The sequence below is a fragment of the Rhipicephalus microplus genome, unplaced genomic scaffold (genome assembly GCF_043290135.1).
Source record: "Rhipicephalus microplus isolate Deutch F79 unplaced genomic scaffold, USDA_Rmic scaffold_25, whole genome shotgun sequence".
NCBI classification, from domain to species: Eukaryota; Metazoa; Arthropoda; class Arachnida; order Ixodida; family Ixodidae; genus Rhipicephalus; species Rhipicephalus microplus.
Genome location: NW_027464598.1, coordinates 7,141,575 through 7,158,090, shown reverse-complemented (window position 1 = coordinate 7,158,090; position 16,516 = coordinate 7,141,575). Strand labels below are relative to the sequence as shown.

General features: G+C 48.2%; 1 protein-coding gene across 1 annotated transcript; it reads left to right on the top strand.

Annotated features, from left to right (window-relative positions):
- Window positions 1-2,176: 2,176 nt before the first annotated feature.
- On the top strand, window positions 2,177-3,553 carry LOC142786541 (ATP-dependent DNA helicase PIF1-like). Its single transcript, XM_075884254.1, has 3 exons — window positions 2,177-2,308; window positions 2,450-3,036; window positions 3,139-3,553. The coding sequence occupies exons 1-3, from the start codon at window positions 2,177-2,179 to the stop codon at window positions 3,551-3,553; spliced, it is 1,134 nt and encodes a 377-aa protein (XP_075740369.1).
- The last annotated feature ends 12,963 nt before the right edge of the window (window positions 3,554-16,516 follow it).

Here is a 16,516-nt window from a genome sequence, read left to right as displayed (position 1 = left end):
GAACATAGAATTGGACGACCCCGTGCAGCTAGCCATTGCCCTCAATGCCATGTCAAAGACGATCTTCTTTAATGAGGAGGGTGAGCAATGACCGCGCGCTTCCTTGATGAGAGATGATGGGGAGCGAAGCGGTGAACTGGATAAAGCCGCTGCCACTGACAAGCTGATCGATCAGTCGCATAGCCTGCACCTCGCTCCGGGTGAGAACCGCGTCCCACTGGCGCTCTTCATGGATGCATATGCGGAAGAACTCACCTTCCTCACGATATACTTGGGCGTGCCTCGCAAGATCATTGGTCCGCGTTCTACGCCATTCGCATTGGCCAGCAGCGAGATACGGAGCACCGACTGGCGTGGAGCGACGCCGGAGCACGTCTTGTACACGGCCGCGAAGGTGATGCGGTACAACGTTGCGGAAAGCAACATGATGTTTCGCACCAACGAGACCACTGGTTCCATCACGCGCGAGCAGCTCGATAGTGGCGGTAAGAAGTTCCTGGAGGAGGTGCTGGACCTCGACCTCGCATTCATGCGGGGCGTTTCGAATACGGTCCATTACTGGCAAGATCGCAGGAGTGAACTCTTCGCAATGATCCGCCAGTTGGGCAAGCCGCACGCGTTCCTGACCACGTCCGCGTCCGAGGCCCACTGGGAGTGCCTGCTCGAGACCCTGTAGTGGCTGCGGGTTGGGCCCGACGGCACCCCTCGGCCCGTGTCCGAGATGATGGCCTATTAGCATGTGGAGCTTGTGAACGAAGACCCCGTTGCCTGCGCGATGTACATCAACAGGATCTTCGACGTCATCATGAACGTGCTCGCCAACCGAAACTGCTCGCCGTTCCGCCCGTACGTGATCCGGGATTACTTCAAGCGGGTGGAGTTCCAGCAGGGAGGAAGCGCGCACGTACACGTGATCCTGTGGCTCGAAGAGGCGCCCGACGAGGAGCTCACCGGTGAGGAAGGTGCCATGCCCAAGACCCTCGAGATGGTGGCCCAACTCCTCACGCTCTGCACTACGCTCCTCAGGCAGCCGCGCACGCAGACGCATCAGCACACCCACAAGTGCTACAAGCGCGGCCGCACCAAGTGCCGGTTCCGGGCGCCCTTCATGCCCAGTGATGAAACGAGGATCGTGGTGCCGTTTCCACCTGCGCCGGAGGGACACGATGCGGAGAGTGAGCGGGAACGCCAGCGTCTCAAGGCCCTCAAGAAGAAGCATGATGAAATGCACGAGGGCCTCGAGTCCGGCGACTTTGAGGATCTCGCCTCATTCTTACGCGTTTTCGGCCTGCACTCCGAGAAGGAGTATATGGATGTCCTGCGCGCCGGCCCTTCGCAACCCTGCGTCCTCCATCGAAGGACCCCGGCGGAGAAGTTTGTGAATGCATTCAACGCGTGGATAGGCCGGGTCTTGGATTCAAATATGGATATGCAGATAATACTCGATCACTACGCGTGCGCTTCCTACGTGGTGGACTATGTCAATAAGTCCGACCGCGGAATGTCCAACCTCAAACGCACCGTTGCCGAGATCCTCAAAGCGAATCCTAACGACGACATCGAAGCCGTGATCCGCAAGCTTCGTGTGGACATCCTTAAAGGAATTGAAATGTCGGCACAGGAGGCGGCCTGGTTTCTGCTCAAACAGGACATGCCGCACAAGAGCCGGGAGGTGGTGTACGTCCCCACCTGCTACCCCGAAGAACGGGTGCGCGTACGAAAAACGCGTGCCGAGTTGGAGGCTCTCCCTCCGGGCTCCACCGACGTCTGGAAAGCGAACCTTGTGCAAAAGTACGAGGCCAGGCCGCCTACCCTCAACGACGTATGCCTCGCCGACTTCGCCAGCAAGTACCGGCCGGCGAAGGGTGATTGCCGTAACGTGCTCAGGGTACGGCCGGCTGTGATACGCTACCGCGGATACAACCCCGGTAATGATGTGGAGTCGTATATGCGGGAAAATGTCCTTCTATACGTCCCGTTCCGAAGCGAAACGGTTGATGTGCTGGATGGTAATAGGTATGTGTCCATCTACGAGAACAACAAGCAGTTGATCAAGGTAAAAAGAAAAGAATACAACCCGGCGGATGACGATGCACTGGTCCAAGAAATGGTGGAGGTCCACTACGCCGAGATGCTGCGGCTCAGGTGAGAGAGAAAGGGGGATGAAGAAAGAACAATGCGAGAAGAAGACGAATGTAATGAAGATGACGGGTGCGCGTGGGTACAAATCTCTGAACGACGAGATGCGGATGCTAGTGTGTACGTGGACGTGCTGCCTAACGCGCGCCTGCTCCGACTGCTCAAGGAGGTCAGTATGCCATGTGCTGCGGTACGCAAACGGCGCGGAATCATGGAACGAGAAGAGAACGTCTCGATGATGCGCAGCACCAACTCCGAGCAGTAAGAGTTGTTGCGCGAGATTCTGCACCGTCAGACCACGCTGGGGTAGCCTCCGCTGCGGGTCTTCTTCACGGGACCCGCGGGTTGTGGCAAGACCTTCGTGCTCAAGCTCGCCTTGGACATGTATAACCGCTGTGCGGACTGCTGCGGTGCTGTTGGCTGGGAAGACGGCTCTTCCTCATCCGTCTCTTCTGTCTACAACGCGTACGTGATCTGCGCCAGTACGGAAAAGGCCGCCGTTGCTGTGGGTGGAACCACCGTCCAGAGTGCCTTCATACTCGTGCGGGCTGCCCGTGGAAACCGACACGACGCCCGCCTCGGAGTCATGGGGGACGGTGGACTCCGGCCTAGTGACCTGAACACCTTCCGGAGTGCCTTCCGCAGAGTCAAGTGCGTTATCATAGACGAAGTCAGTATGATGTTCGCCGACCAACTCAAACTGGTTGATTGCCGTCTGCGCCAGATCACGCAGCGACTCACCAAACCCTTCGGTGGGCTGGACGTCATCCTCTGCGGGGACCTGCGGCAGTTGCCGCCCGTGCGTGCCAGTGAGATCTTCAAGCGGCCCCGCCATGCTGATGGTCTCCTCGGATTCAGCACTGTCACCTGGCATCATCTCGAATACTTCCCGCTCGTGTGAGTTGTGCACCAGTTCGACGTCACCGTCTCCGCGGTCCTCACCAAGATTGGGGACGGCCGCGCGCTTGAGCCCGAAGAAGTAAAGCTTCTCGAATCCAGGTTTGTCACGGTCGAGGAAGCCGCCGAGCGCACGCCCTCGGCCGTGCGCATCTTCTACTCGAACGCCGATGTCACGCGTTTCAACGAGACCATGGCCCGTTCGCAGGACGACTTCATGGTGCTTCGCGCGCGTGATCGGTACCTCGGCTGCAAGACGCCACATCTGCTCGAGAATGCCAAGCGCAGGGTTGCCCGCATGGTTCCCAGCGAGTTTGCAAATCTGCCCAGGGAAGTCATGGCCGTGGTTGGCAAGCCCTACATGATGACTCATAACATCGATCTCGTGGATAGTCTGGTCAACGGTGCGGTTGGAGTCTTGCGCTGGTGTGAGCTCGCCGGCCCGCTGCCCGATGATGGAGATGGAGTGGATGAAGAAGGAGAAGGAGACGAGGATGAAGAGACGCGCGTGAGGTGACTGTGGCTCGAGTTCGATGTGCCCGGTACCGGAAAGCTCACGCGTGCGCGCGCCGCTCGAGCCGTTCACGAGGCCCGTTCCAACAGCTACGACGTGACCAGCGAGAACTGGATACCCATCGAGATGCAGTCGGCCACCGTCACTGTTGATCGAAAGGCCGGCATAGCTTGTAAACGGACGCAGTTCCCCCTTGTCGAGGCCAGCGCCATCACCGTGCACAAATCTCAGGGGGGAACCTACGCCTCGGTCGTGTACGACTACTTCAAGACGCACCCGCAGAAGCTTGTCTACGTTGCGCTCTCTCGTTGTACCAACCTCAACAGACTATACCTCACCAACGCTGAGGGAGACCACACCTTCTACCACAAGCAAGACAACCCCGACAAACCCATGCTCTATGAGTTTCGGAGGCTCGAGAATCACCGTCTCGTCATCGTCACGCAGCGCTACCTCTCCGCTCTGAGGGACCAGCATTTCCGCTGGGTGTGCGAGGGTGGCTGTAGGGAGTTCACGCTCGCGCTCCTAAACGTCCGCTCTCTCTCGGCGCATGCACTGGACGTTGCCAAAGACCCCGTACTCTCCAGAGTTCATCTCCTCTGCCTCACAGAGGCTTGGAACCGCTCCTCAGGTGACTGCGCTGCCGATGTCTCTCTGAGTGGCTACGATCGCGTGACCCGGGCACTCGCCGAGAGAAGGGCTGGTGGAGTGGACGTCTTCCTAAAGCGCTACCGGCCCTTCAGTGAAGAGCTCAGGCGACAGCAGGACCGGACCAAACTCCTGGTCTTACAGCGTGCCGACCTCGCTCCTGATGCATCGCCGCGAACGTGTCCCACTGACGACCCGTGCTTTTTCGCCCGGAGTGGAAGCCGGGGCAAGAACTGCGGCGTGTGCTTGGTTGGACACGTCTACGCCAACGTCCTCTAGCATGCCGTGTGTACTTCGCCACTCAGAGACAGCTCGCTGTACGCCTCCGTCTACACCAGTGCCTACTCCAGCGATGCCGTCCTGGTTGTGACCGTCTACCTGGCCCCAAACCTCTCTAGAGATGACGTCTTGGAGCAGATGGATGCGGAGATAAAGAGTGAGTCTGTGCGCGCGCGTCCCTCGGTTCCGATTGTGGTGGTGGGTGACTTTAACGTGGACGAACAACACTTAACACGTGACGAACAACACTTAAAACGTGACGAACAACACTTAAATTCAGTAATTACACTTCAATAATCATCATCAGTAATAAAACTCCCAAACGATTCCCCGAGGGTGAACATGGTTAAGTGCGAATGCACGGGGTGATGCTATGAGGGGGAGTAAAGTTAAAATCAGTTGGCATTCGCCAGTGAGTTAAAGTAAACTCCCCCGTGTGATCAAATTGTGATTCCCAGGAACCATTACACCATAAAGGCACCATAGTGTGATTGATAAATATAATAGTGCGAATTAATAAATACCCCTCATAGCATCATCCCGTGCATTAGCAATTAACCATGTTCACCCTCGGGGAAATGCTTGGGAATTTTTTTTCTGGCTCAACATGTACCGAATATGGTGTTACGCGACGTCAATGCAAGACGAAACAAATGACTGGTGCAAACATGATAATCCTGACACGCATGTCTTGTAAAATTTACCACGCTCATAGGCTGCTTGCGGGCATTTCGCTAGCTGCTCATAAACTAATATTGATATCACGTGACGTGAATAGATGAAAAAGGTAAACGACACATCCAAACATGATAATCATGACACGAAAGTCATGTCCGGCATCATTTACCTCAACCTTGTAACGTTGTGCTGATTTTAAAGTCACATATCAACATTTCTTATTCGTGCTTCACACATCATTGACTTCCACTGTACGTGGGATTTTTTAGGGGCGAAGCTCCTTAAAGCGGTACCCGTTCATCCCTCGTAGTAGTGCGTAACATGTTCTACGTTTTGACCTGCAAGGTGGTATTGGTGGGAGATTTCTCCTGTGTGTTGTTCAACAATAAAAAATTTGAAGTGTGCACCTAAACTAAAAGCTGAATTCTCTCTGCTCTTATTCTCCATTAGCAGCCATTCGCATGTACAATGAACGCTATCTGAAAAGAAAGGGTTGCTACGTTATACTTGCTGTGCGTAAAGTTTTTGGTTTTAGAAAGAGTTAGCGAGCGTTGGGCCGCAGTGCCATGAATACAGTGAACTAATATATACCATGAACTCGAGGTGGTTAAAGGTGGAAAGTAAGAAAGTGTGCGTGTGCAGCCCCTCGTTTAGTCCTTGGAATGTCCGTTTGATGGCAGTGCTTCTATATGCAGAAGCTATGAAGAAAAGATGCGAGATGGTGGTACTTGGAGAGTTGACTAGATGGACGAACGGACACACAGACAGATGTATGAGCGGACGCACGGATGGCTGCACGGACGGATGGACGCGTGGACGAACGCAGGATGGATGCATGGACGAACGCAGGGATGGACATGTGCGGACGCACGCAGGGATGAACGTGTGGACGCACGATCAGACGCACGTACGGACGGGTGGGTGGACACACGGACCGTCACACAGATGGACGCATGGACTGACCGAAGCAAAGACAAATGGACAGATGGATGCTCTACTCCACTCTCCATCATTCACCCCGTGGATATGTTGCCATTTTTTAATTCTTATTCATTGAATGAATGAGAAGCGTTGCTTTTAATGAGTGGTGGGACGCTGCTGGGGGCTTCTGCCCCACTGCTGGTTGAAGGTACTTTGCTTCTATAGCATCTAATCGAGTCTAGAAAAACGTCAAGTCAAGCCAAGTAAAGACGAGTTTGACTGAATTCAGAGTGCGCGATCCAGTGTTAGTGAACAGTGGGGCAGCGTGAGCAGCCAGTTTTTAAATGCGGGGCATTTTATAGCCGCACCTACAGGCGCAAATACGGCGTCGGTGGCGCCTTGGACACACCCACGGAGCATGCTTGCGTTTCGCGTCTCGTGTGAACTCTCGCTACCCCTTTTTTTTTGCCTCGTACGGCTGACGCAGGCAGCGTCTGCGAGTAAAATTCTATTGCTCGTGCTGCGCACTGATCCACTGGTCACCCCGTACGTGTATACGCACTGAATCGCGCGTTAGTAATTCAGTCAAGCGCGTCTTTGCTTTTGCTTGACGTTGAAGACAGCGCTTCTCGTTCATTAAACAAATTAAAGTATGATACACGAAATAACAATGATGCATTCCGTAATGACACTCAAGTAGGCAACATTCACGTGAACACCCCCCCCCCCCCTCTCTACGACGCATTTACCAACGCCGACTAAATTTCAAGGCCGAAAGGCTGCCGCAGTGATGTCAGAGGGTGGGGGCCCAGTTACGCCACGAACGCGGCAGAAAGCCTGTGTTTCGTTCACGTTTTAGGAGAACTAACGCTCCCGCTCTCGCAGCTGCTGCGGCTTGATTGGGCCAAAATTAAAGATGTGAAAAAAGTCTTACTGAGCATGCTCAGTTGGGCAACGGGGCCCACAAACTCTGCCGTCAATGCGGCAGCTTTTTGGCCTTGAAATTTAGTCGGCGTTGCATTTACTCGAGTTTTCACCGTGGGAAATTTCGCCGGCTTTTTTTACTAGCAGCCGCTGCGTGCGTCGGCCTTCCGAGGAGATAGAGGGGGAAGGGAGCCACAGTTGGCACGAGACGCGAGCATGCGCAGTGAGGGCGTACCGCCGACGCGAGATTTGCGAGTGGGTGTGACTATGAAATGCTCATTTGAAATGCGCATTTAAAATCACCCCCCACCTCGTTAATAAGCAAAGATTAAGGGAGGTAGCCGGTGGCTAAAAGAGTTCGGGTCAATCCAAGCGTCAGCTGTTGTAGTATTTAATTTGTGCATCGCCGTATTTAAGAGGTGAATGACTTTGTGCTAGCGTTTCAGGACGTTAGTGTAAATGGTACGAAAAATACCTGAGTCACTTCAGGTGTAGCTATTCTTGCTCAAGCAGGCAACATTTCTTGGTGTATATATTTAAAAAAAGAAGACTAAAAACTAGGGAAATTGCGAAGCCCGTATTAGGAGTAGTGTATGGTAGCAATATACTCGTGATTGGTCCGGATCACTCAAAGAGTCAAAAGTCCCTTCACATGCACAGGGCACTGCCTCGTGCACTAGCAAGCACTCTCGAGAAAATCAGCGTTGTTAATTTGTTCGTGGCAGAATTTTCGTCAACATGGCCTCATCAAATGGGTGTTCGACGGGACGCCTTTCTGCTGTCCCGTAGTAGAGTACCAAGTACTCAAAATTGTTAACGACTTTTTCCAAACACAAGAGTGCGGACATCTATTCAAGGTTGTTATGCGGTTAGGGAACTACTGCACTCTGGCGTTAAAAAACAGCACCGCATTTTTGAAGCAAACATATGGACGAAAGCTGCAATCATATTTGCACTGTCGCGCTTCGGTTTGTTTGATCTTTTGAGCAATCTTACAGCGAGAGCTGTTATAGGCGACCACAACAAAGGAATATTTTTGCGAGGCTGTTTTTGTGGAGTTTTAGCGGACATTAATGCACACAGCTTTTGAAGTCTGCGAAGATTTCCCCCCAGAGGAAGATGCACACAAACCTGCTGGAATCAGTGTGGGCAACAGGCTTATGTATCATCAGGACTGGTGGCAATCCCGTCCCGGGACAACAATGCCGTGCGCATGAGCTGAGCTATCTATAAAGTCATGGAGCAAATCTTTTGCCTACTCCGGTCGTCTAGCCGAGGCCTCTTCTATCTGAATATGTTGCTCTTGTTGCGAACGCATCAGTACTAGATGCGCCATGCGAAGCGTAGAACCGTTAGGCGGAAAATTCGATAAAGGTTGCGCCGCAAGGTATACGGCCCCCTTCGTGATCTCTGTAAACGGTTCTTGCGGATTCAGGAGAACACAAAGTGAGTTGCAGAAAAAAAAACCAACAGAAAAAGCAATCCCGACGTTCAATATGGAAAGGCCTCTCAGTATACCGCCACAGCGAGAGATGCACAGTTAGTAAAACGGCTACGTTCAGTATTTCGCAAGTATATCAGCGTAAATCTCTCGCGAGCCGTTTCTCGCATGGCTGCCGGAACGCATCGAATTTGAAGGCACTTTGGGCGGAATAAAGCGGGGCATTCCAGTGTGAGCGGGCCGTCTCCGGCGTACATGTGGAGTCCCCAAAGGCATAGAAAGGGCGTTTCACAACGTAGTCCGGCCAAGTTACATACCTAATGTCAAGTTTTGTGTAGTCGTTTGCATCATCGGAAATATTGCGAGCGCACCTATGAATCGGGCATATGGCAACGTTCTTATAGAAAAACGTGTTACCAATGGACTCTTTTCGTTTCGAAGGTAAGTATGTTACTTCTATAAAGTACGTTTCAGCCGTCATAAATGCTCAGCACTCGAGTCTCGGGCGTGCGCAGGCCATGCCAGCTGGTCTTCTTATCATTTTTTAGAGCAGCATGTACTAGTGTAGCCAAAATGTAAGCAGTATGTGAGCGTCGTTGAGAACGCAGAGCCGGCAGAGACTGATTGAGAGGAAAATAAATATTTAAGTGCTCAATATTCCTAATATATAGTGTGCTGTTGGTACGCCAATGTCGAGAACTGATTTGTGCTTTACTTTGTAAGAGGCAATCTGCAGACAACTTTAATTCAAAAGAAAGTCGTATATAATCGAGTGAGATTCCTAGAAAACGAAGAAACATTTCGCAGAAAGAATATCAACTCGAAGGCGACTAATTAGCAGGAAGGAAAGCACACCATATACCGCCCAAAGAAACTCCCGTGTTAGTGGCAATCAACATGCTTGATAATTAGGAGGATAGCTTCTTGCTAGCTTCCTTAGCGTATTACTCTACGTTGTGGCTAGACCTATATTCCCGTAAATACAGTAGCGCTTATCTCCGCGCAATTTGCCACTATTCCCGTAACAAGCAGTGCGCATCGCTTTACAAGAGGCCTAAGCGATATAAAATTGAGAAAACGTTTTGTCGAGCCACAAGGGGCTACTATTCGCTCACATGAAGGCGAGGGCATTGGTTGCTTCCTTATTAAACAAAGTGTGTATATGTTATGAAACACAGTATGTACATGTTGCGTGAAATATTTTGAGAGCTTCGAAAATTTTCTAGGAGATGTAACAGAAAGACGTCGAAGTACTAAGTATCTTGCATGCGTAGTGGATACATATAGCTTGAGCAGCTTTGAGAAGGAAAGTTTCGAAACATCCATTTACAGAGCAGTGTTTCCCAATGTCGTTTCCCAAAGACATGCATGCCCATGTTCATGCAGTGAGGTGTCATTGTTCCTTTGCAGTTCGTGCCAGGTCACTGAGAGTATCTAGCACCATAAACACGCACAAGGAGCACTCGATGACAGTAACAAGGCTATCTTTTTTTTTTGTCGCTGTTGGGTTTCCTTTGTTGCTACTGGTGCTGTTGTGTTAGCATACTACGCGTGATGGTGTGACTGCTAAAGAAAGCACGGCGATCGATAGCACGCTGGTATACAATGGCTTTCAAAAGAGATTGCGCAGAGCACTCATGGAGGTTGTATATCGGCGTTGTCGTAGCGTCTCTTGGATGCATGCTGCCGGGCTTAGAAGGATATTTTGACCCTTTCAGCGTAACGAATTCACTTAAAAAAAGGAAGCTCAGAAGTTTATGAGGTTCCTGTGAAAACAAAGTGCAGGAACCTTTCATGACATTGCGAAATATTCATGGTTGTGGCATCTCTAGACAGCAACCTAAGATGAATTTTTCTTTTCTTATTTATGTCTCCTTTTGTTGTTACTTAGGGAGGGCGCAACATGTAGGCCAGATTCTTTCGCTTTCATCGCGTCTACTTCGTTGAGTGGTGTGGCTATAACATCTGTTATACTTGTTTCAAAGGTTCCGCACAGGTATGACGTTGAGTCATCAATTTATACAACTTAGAGCCCATGTATGCATTACTTTGCTGCGGCAACGGCCGCCTCAGTTGCGTACATGGAAATCGCACGCTATATGAAGGACTACGTGAAGAAAGAAGACTATAGTTGTCCTTGCACCGCGCGGTGTTCTTTCGCGAGCGGCATCAGTCGGTGTTGGTGTCCCGGCAGCTAGATTATACCTGTATATATGAACTAGTGCTACACCGCATGAACATTAGAAAAGAACACCAATCATACTACGTGTTGTAAAGTATCTTAATGTGCTGCACTACTCTACTGCAGATGCATCTTTGTACTCGCATGGCGTGTCAGCTTGCAGTCATTGTGAAACAACTGTGTTGTTATTGTTGTGGCGCCGTGGTTACGAGATGTTTGAATTAGGAATACTCTTTCTGCAAAGGTGAGTGCAAGTGTTAGCAGTTGCCTATAGCGCTCATCTGCTAATATTAGTGCATTTTGCCTTTAGTTTCGTTGGCCAAAGCAGAATTCTGCTGATGAGAGACACACACTGCATGCGTGCATTATTCGGCCCTAATTTTCGTGCAAGTTTGCGTCATTAAAAACGCATGCGACTGAGAATTACAGCCTAGTTCTCGGAAGAATTCTTTATAATTATGTAATTGTGATGCAGTTTAACGTTCCTGAATAATGAATAACAGTCTGGGAAACAAAGGTATGGTGACACTTTGCTACTCATTTTCATTTGTGCTTTCGCCTGCCGTGGTAGCTTAGCCCCAACTGTCGCGTCGCTATAACTCGAGGACCAGAGCTCGGCTCTAGCCCACTGCCACGGCCGCATTTCGAAGGTGGCGAAATGTGAAGAACACCAGTCAGCTTATGTAGGGGTTTACGTTAAAGAACCCCAGCTTGTCGTAGTTCATTTGCAGACCCCAACAAAGCGTGCTTTATGATTACATAAGGGTTGCGGGATGTCAAACTCAAGCAATCATATACTTTCACGCATGAAATGTGCAGTAGTATCAAGTTTCCTAGGATAATAAACAAGTTTATTCTGGCGCTTCTTTATTTTGCTGGTTGAATTACAGAGTAATATAGGTGGGCTGCAAAACTAAAAACGCATTTGCCTGCCAAGTGTAGATTGATGCCGATAAAAAGACATTTCTGGTCTTCAATAAAACAAGACTATTTTGGAAGCAAGAGTTACTGTATTTATGACAAACATTTGCATTCATGACAAACCCTTTTAAAGCTTCCTACACCTAACATCGTTTCACATTGACCTCAGGGTCAGTCACCTACCATGCTTTTGCACTGTCCGTGTGTTCACGCCACCTGCGACGAAGCTACGAGGTGATGTGATGACGCCCTCATGTGGCGTTACTTCACGTGACGGCGCTGTGATGTCATAATGATTTCACAAGTTTTGGGGATCTTCAGCACCACTCCACTGTGACGTCATATGTGGATAGCACCTCGTGATGGTCTTTTGCATCACTTGTCCCCGATGAAACGGGAGGCCGATGGTCAAGCTTTATGTTTGATGACGTACGCTTTGGCATTGATAACGGCAAACGCGTCCGGAATATTGCAGAGAAGCAGTGCCACCTAGCTAACATTACGCTTTTCTCCCACTCGTCAATTCCTTTTGATTTTTATTGGCAAGCACATAGTCAGGATGACAATTATTACTTTTTAATAGGTAATATTGGTGTTTAACCTAAAACCACCATACGATTATGAAAAATGACGTCGTACACGGCTCCGGATATTTCAATCACATGGGGTTATTCACTATGCACCTGAGTCTAAGCACATGAACCTCGAACATTCTCGCCTCCATCGAAAATTCGGCCGCCACAGCCGGGATTCGATCCCATGTCTTGTGGGTTTGCTTGGTTGTCTACCAGGCGCAGGGGTCAAGTGGTTAAAACACTCGGCTGCTGATGTTTAGGTCGCGTGGTTGAATCCCAGCAGCGGAGGCTACTTTTTGATAAAGGTGAGAATTCTTGACGCCCGTTTGCTCAGATTTAGGTGCCCGTTAAAAAGCCCAGGTGGCCGAAATTTCTGGAGCCCTCCACGACGTCACCTCTCATAATTATATGATGGTTATGGCAGTATACAGCCCGAAAACTATTGGTATTTAGTTTTCTTGCAGTTACGGGTGATGTGCAGGAGGCGCTCCTGATCGCAATTGCTGGCTGTTGATATAGACATCGAGGCAGAGGCCGAAAATTTCAGTCTTTACTTAAATTGCGAATGCTTTAAAATCACCTCCCTGTGGACTTGGGGCTACTTTTTCCAGTCATGTACAAGCCGCAATCTGAGCATCAGTGTGTGTTGACCGCGAACGTTTAGCCGTGATTCACAATATTGATTTTCACGTGGTAATTTTGAGAAGCTTTATACCATTAATTTTACGCCTGCATAGCATTAGCAATTTGTATTAGTGTAATTCCATTGATTCATCGTGCCAGTATGAGTAGCGGTGTTCTGAACATTCTAGCAACATCTTATTGAGGAACGATTCTAGCCGCACATTGTGCAACAGTATAGGGGAAGAAAGCTGAAGCCCAACGCAGTTCAAACAATATTTTACCACCGACCCCTCGTGAAGCCCAGGTAGCTCTCTAAGTATTACACATTGTATTCGTTCCACTGTTTACCCAAACGTTCAGAGATGTACGATGTCCTGAATAGAGTGAGCTGTAAGGCTGAATAAAAGATTCCTACAATAGACCACATCGTAGGAAAAATAGTGAGCAAACAACTCCGGGAAAGGATATCATATAAAGCAGTCAGTTACGCTTTCTGCATTCATAATACGGAATGTTTTATTGAAGACAATGGCTCCTGTTCTGTCGTTGCAGACTGTTTTTCCAAAAAACACTAATTAAGGTTAAAACTTCGTTGGTGTATACTTTAACAATTATAAACCATTGGGACGAACGCTGTGTTAACGAAAGTTACCTACACATCCGGGGACTTGTTGTTTTCAACGTTGCCACGTCTTTCTTGCCTGAAAACATGTCATGCGTACTTTGATAGAGAGCATAGCTCATGTCGACACATGAATTATCCACTTTACATATCATACTATACAACTTCTTTTTATCCTTACAAAAATAGCCACTATGAAAAATGCACGACGTATACCAGGTAATGATAGTCTGTGCCACTGCAGGCCCTCATGCTGTAATCAGATGAAGTTGGGGGGGGGGATCTCTGTTGCATCATGTGCGTAAGAGACGTCGGAACTTGGGAACGTTTGATGAGATTTTCAACGTATTGGGTAGACATGAGCTGACAGGAGCACTGCCGGAAGTAATTAATCTGGGGAGAGGGCGTGCGCTTGTGTTGCGTCGTTTGCTGCAATCGTGTGACGTGCGTTTCAGCGGATATTAAAAGACTGTCATTAAAAAAAACTAGAGGGGGGCTAGTGTCAACGTGACGATGCTGCCATTGAGCTGGGCGGAAAAGTACTCTTTTTTTACATATTTTTGTGTATTTCGAAGTTTCTGATGAAAAAAGGAATGAGAATAGAAAGATTTCAAAGAAACGAGGGAAGAAAGAGCTAGCGCAGAGTGTAACGTGTAAGGTGAAACACATTTCACTTCAATACGTCGTGAAATAGTTGTGTAGTCGCTATCTAACTGACACCACCCGAAGTGTATTGTTGAAGAGGTGCTAAAACACGATTTCCCAGCCGGGATCATGTCTAACTTCACTAATAAAGTCTCCGATGTCATTGAGGCTAACCAAATATATTATGTTGATCACCTCACCACACGGCAACAACTTTTTGAGGCGGCTCGTTTGCTATAGCGGCTCTTGGATAGTCGGCCAATAGTCAACAAAACGAAAGGGACACTGAACACCCAGACTAGCAACTTGAGGTTAACAGCGCAAAAATAATACACGGTGGAGAGGAAAAGGACGAGACAAGCGCGGAATTCCATCCAACTGAAATTTTATTGACAATAAGGCTAGTATATACCTCGTGAACAGAAAAAAAAACTGTGGAAAAAGTTGACAGATGCAAAGATACAAAATTACGGCAACAATCTGAGCTTGCTATGTCGACCCTCACACCCCAAAAAAGAGCTCTCTTTCTGACATTGCAACTGATAGGTTGCTTACCCACGCGCTCTTTTCAAGTGCCATCTGAGCAGCCTCACAAATTACACGCTCAGCAGCAGTTGTGTTGATGGCGACAATAGACGGCTCGTCGTAAGAAACTTGTCGACGGCAAATGGGTAATCATTTTGAAATTGCCGTCAACTAAAGCCTCCTGCGCCAATTTCCTCATTGTCACGGTCTCTACTATCAAACTTTCGGAGGCTTTTCCCGCCCTGGTGCTCGCACCAGACTGCTGTCACCACATATTGCACTTTTTCTTTACCCTATCTTATTCTGACATAATTTTGTATTCTTCATTCTTCATTTCAGCCACGGAGTAAAACATATGCGCTTCATGTACCTCGACCATTTCTGCCAGAATCATGAGGTCCAGGAAGAAAAGTAAGAACCTGTTCTTGTCGGCGGACTATATATACGCCTCCTCAATTTGGGTAAGAAAATATTTTTGCGAGCTCTGAAATATAAAGGACTGAAATTCTTGGCAATACAAATGAGACATTGAGCATCGTTTAAAAGATAAAGCTGAATTGTGATTCGAGGTAGATTATCCTCCTCCGAGGTTAATTGAGTATGTAGGGTTTCTGTGCAAACAGAATCAAATCAATTTTTCAAGAGCGGTAGTTGTACGTTCGGAAAAGTGAAGTGGATCAAAAACACAGCGCACTTTTAACATTGTATTTATTCGAGCGACAAAAAGGGTCTCTTTTCTCATTTAAACTTGACAAGATAATTTTGAAGTACTTTTAATAATGATCGCTTCTGTTTAGCATAAAGCCGCTGCGTTAGCAAGCTTTGTGTATATCTGCGTGTAGATTGCGGTTTGTTTCTTTTTTCTGGTCACATATTCCTTAAATAATGTCACTTGAAAATTGTAGAACACCTTTGTTGCGCCTACTTGGTATGTGTAGGGGATTTTAAAGAAAGTACTGGCAGTCTCAATTCTCGTCGCACGGAAGTGCAAAAAGCGTGTTCACGAGACAGTTGATACAAGTAAGGCATACATGAAAGCTTAATGCTACATTGTACAGTTTTCAACCACAGTGGCGATCATTGACATTGCAAAGTGTGATTGGTGCAAACATATATGCCAGGATTGAGCTTAAGTCTCGCGTGTTCAATTTTGTCGCTTTCTTCACACGAATACAAAAAAAGGGTCCCGATAATGTAATAAACGAGTAAAATTCCCATTAAAATATATTTGTTGCCCTTTATTTAGTTTTTTATAGAAGTACACTTTGACCGCATAGTTTTCAGAATTTTCGAAAACGTAGTCTGCACGATCTTTCAGCGTCATTGTTCTTTAAAATACACGCCTTAACAAGCTGATAAAAGATCTTTTGGAATGTCGTTGACCTTGGATCGTCGGAGAGTAACTTTTTTGCGTTCAGTAAGTTCCACTTTTGCTACTGCACGAACGCAGCGAAGAGAAAAAAACTAGTTTGCGCGTTGAGCTTACCACGCTCTAAATGCGTCTTGTAATCATTGCGTTCAGGCAAACTGTTCAATAAGCTACTCGACGACATATCCAACCAAGCACCTTTCAGCAGCTTTGCGGGCGCTTTATGGAAAGTTAGTTCTGGAGAGAGGACACGAGTCTTGTTTTGGAAAATATTTTTATTATAGTTCACGAAAATATTTTGTTTTGCCGAGCAAGCAGATGCAGCTCACCTTTTGGCAAGAACTGTTCAGCAAAGTTCTTCTAATCATTGTTCTTGTCTACTTCAATACATTGACAAAGAAGAATAGCAGTTAGAAATTAGGAGCTCTGAAGAACTTTAGGTGAATTGCAAAAAACACAATACAGTAGAATGGGACTACCAGAATCGGATTCCTTTGACGCAGCAGTTTCGTCGTTGCCCCTATAGTGGCATTGCTGAGGAAAGAACAAAAGTTTTTCAGTCAATGTGGAAGAGAGAATGTCGGAAAGAGACTCCACTGCGATCAGAAATAT

Coding starts and splice junctions, on each gene's coding strand:
- LOC142786541 (XM_075884254.1), top strand. CDS start 2,177: ATGCGAGAAGAAGACGAATGTAATGAAGATGACGGGTGCGCGTGGGTA. Junction 2,309..2,449: donor TGCTCCGACTGCTCAAGGAG/GTCAGTATGCCA, acceptor ACGCTGGGGTAG/CCTCCGCTGCGGGTCTTCTT. Junction 3,037..3,138: donor CTCGAATACTTCCCGCTCGT/GTGAGTTGTGCA, acceptor TCTCGAATCCAG/GTTTGTCACGGTCGAGGAAG.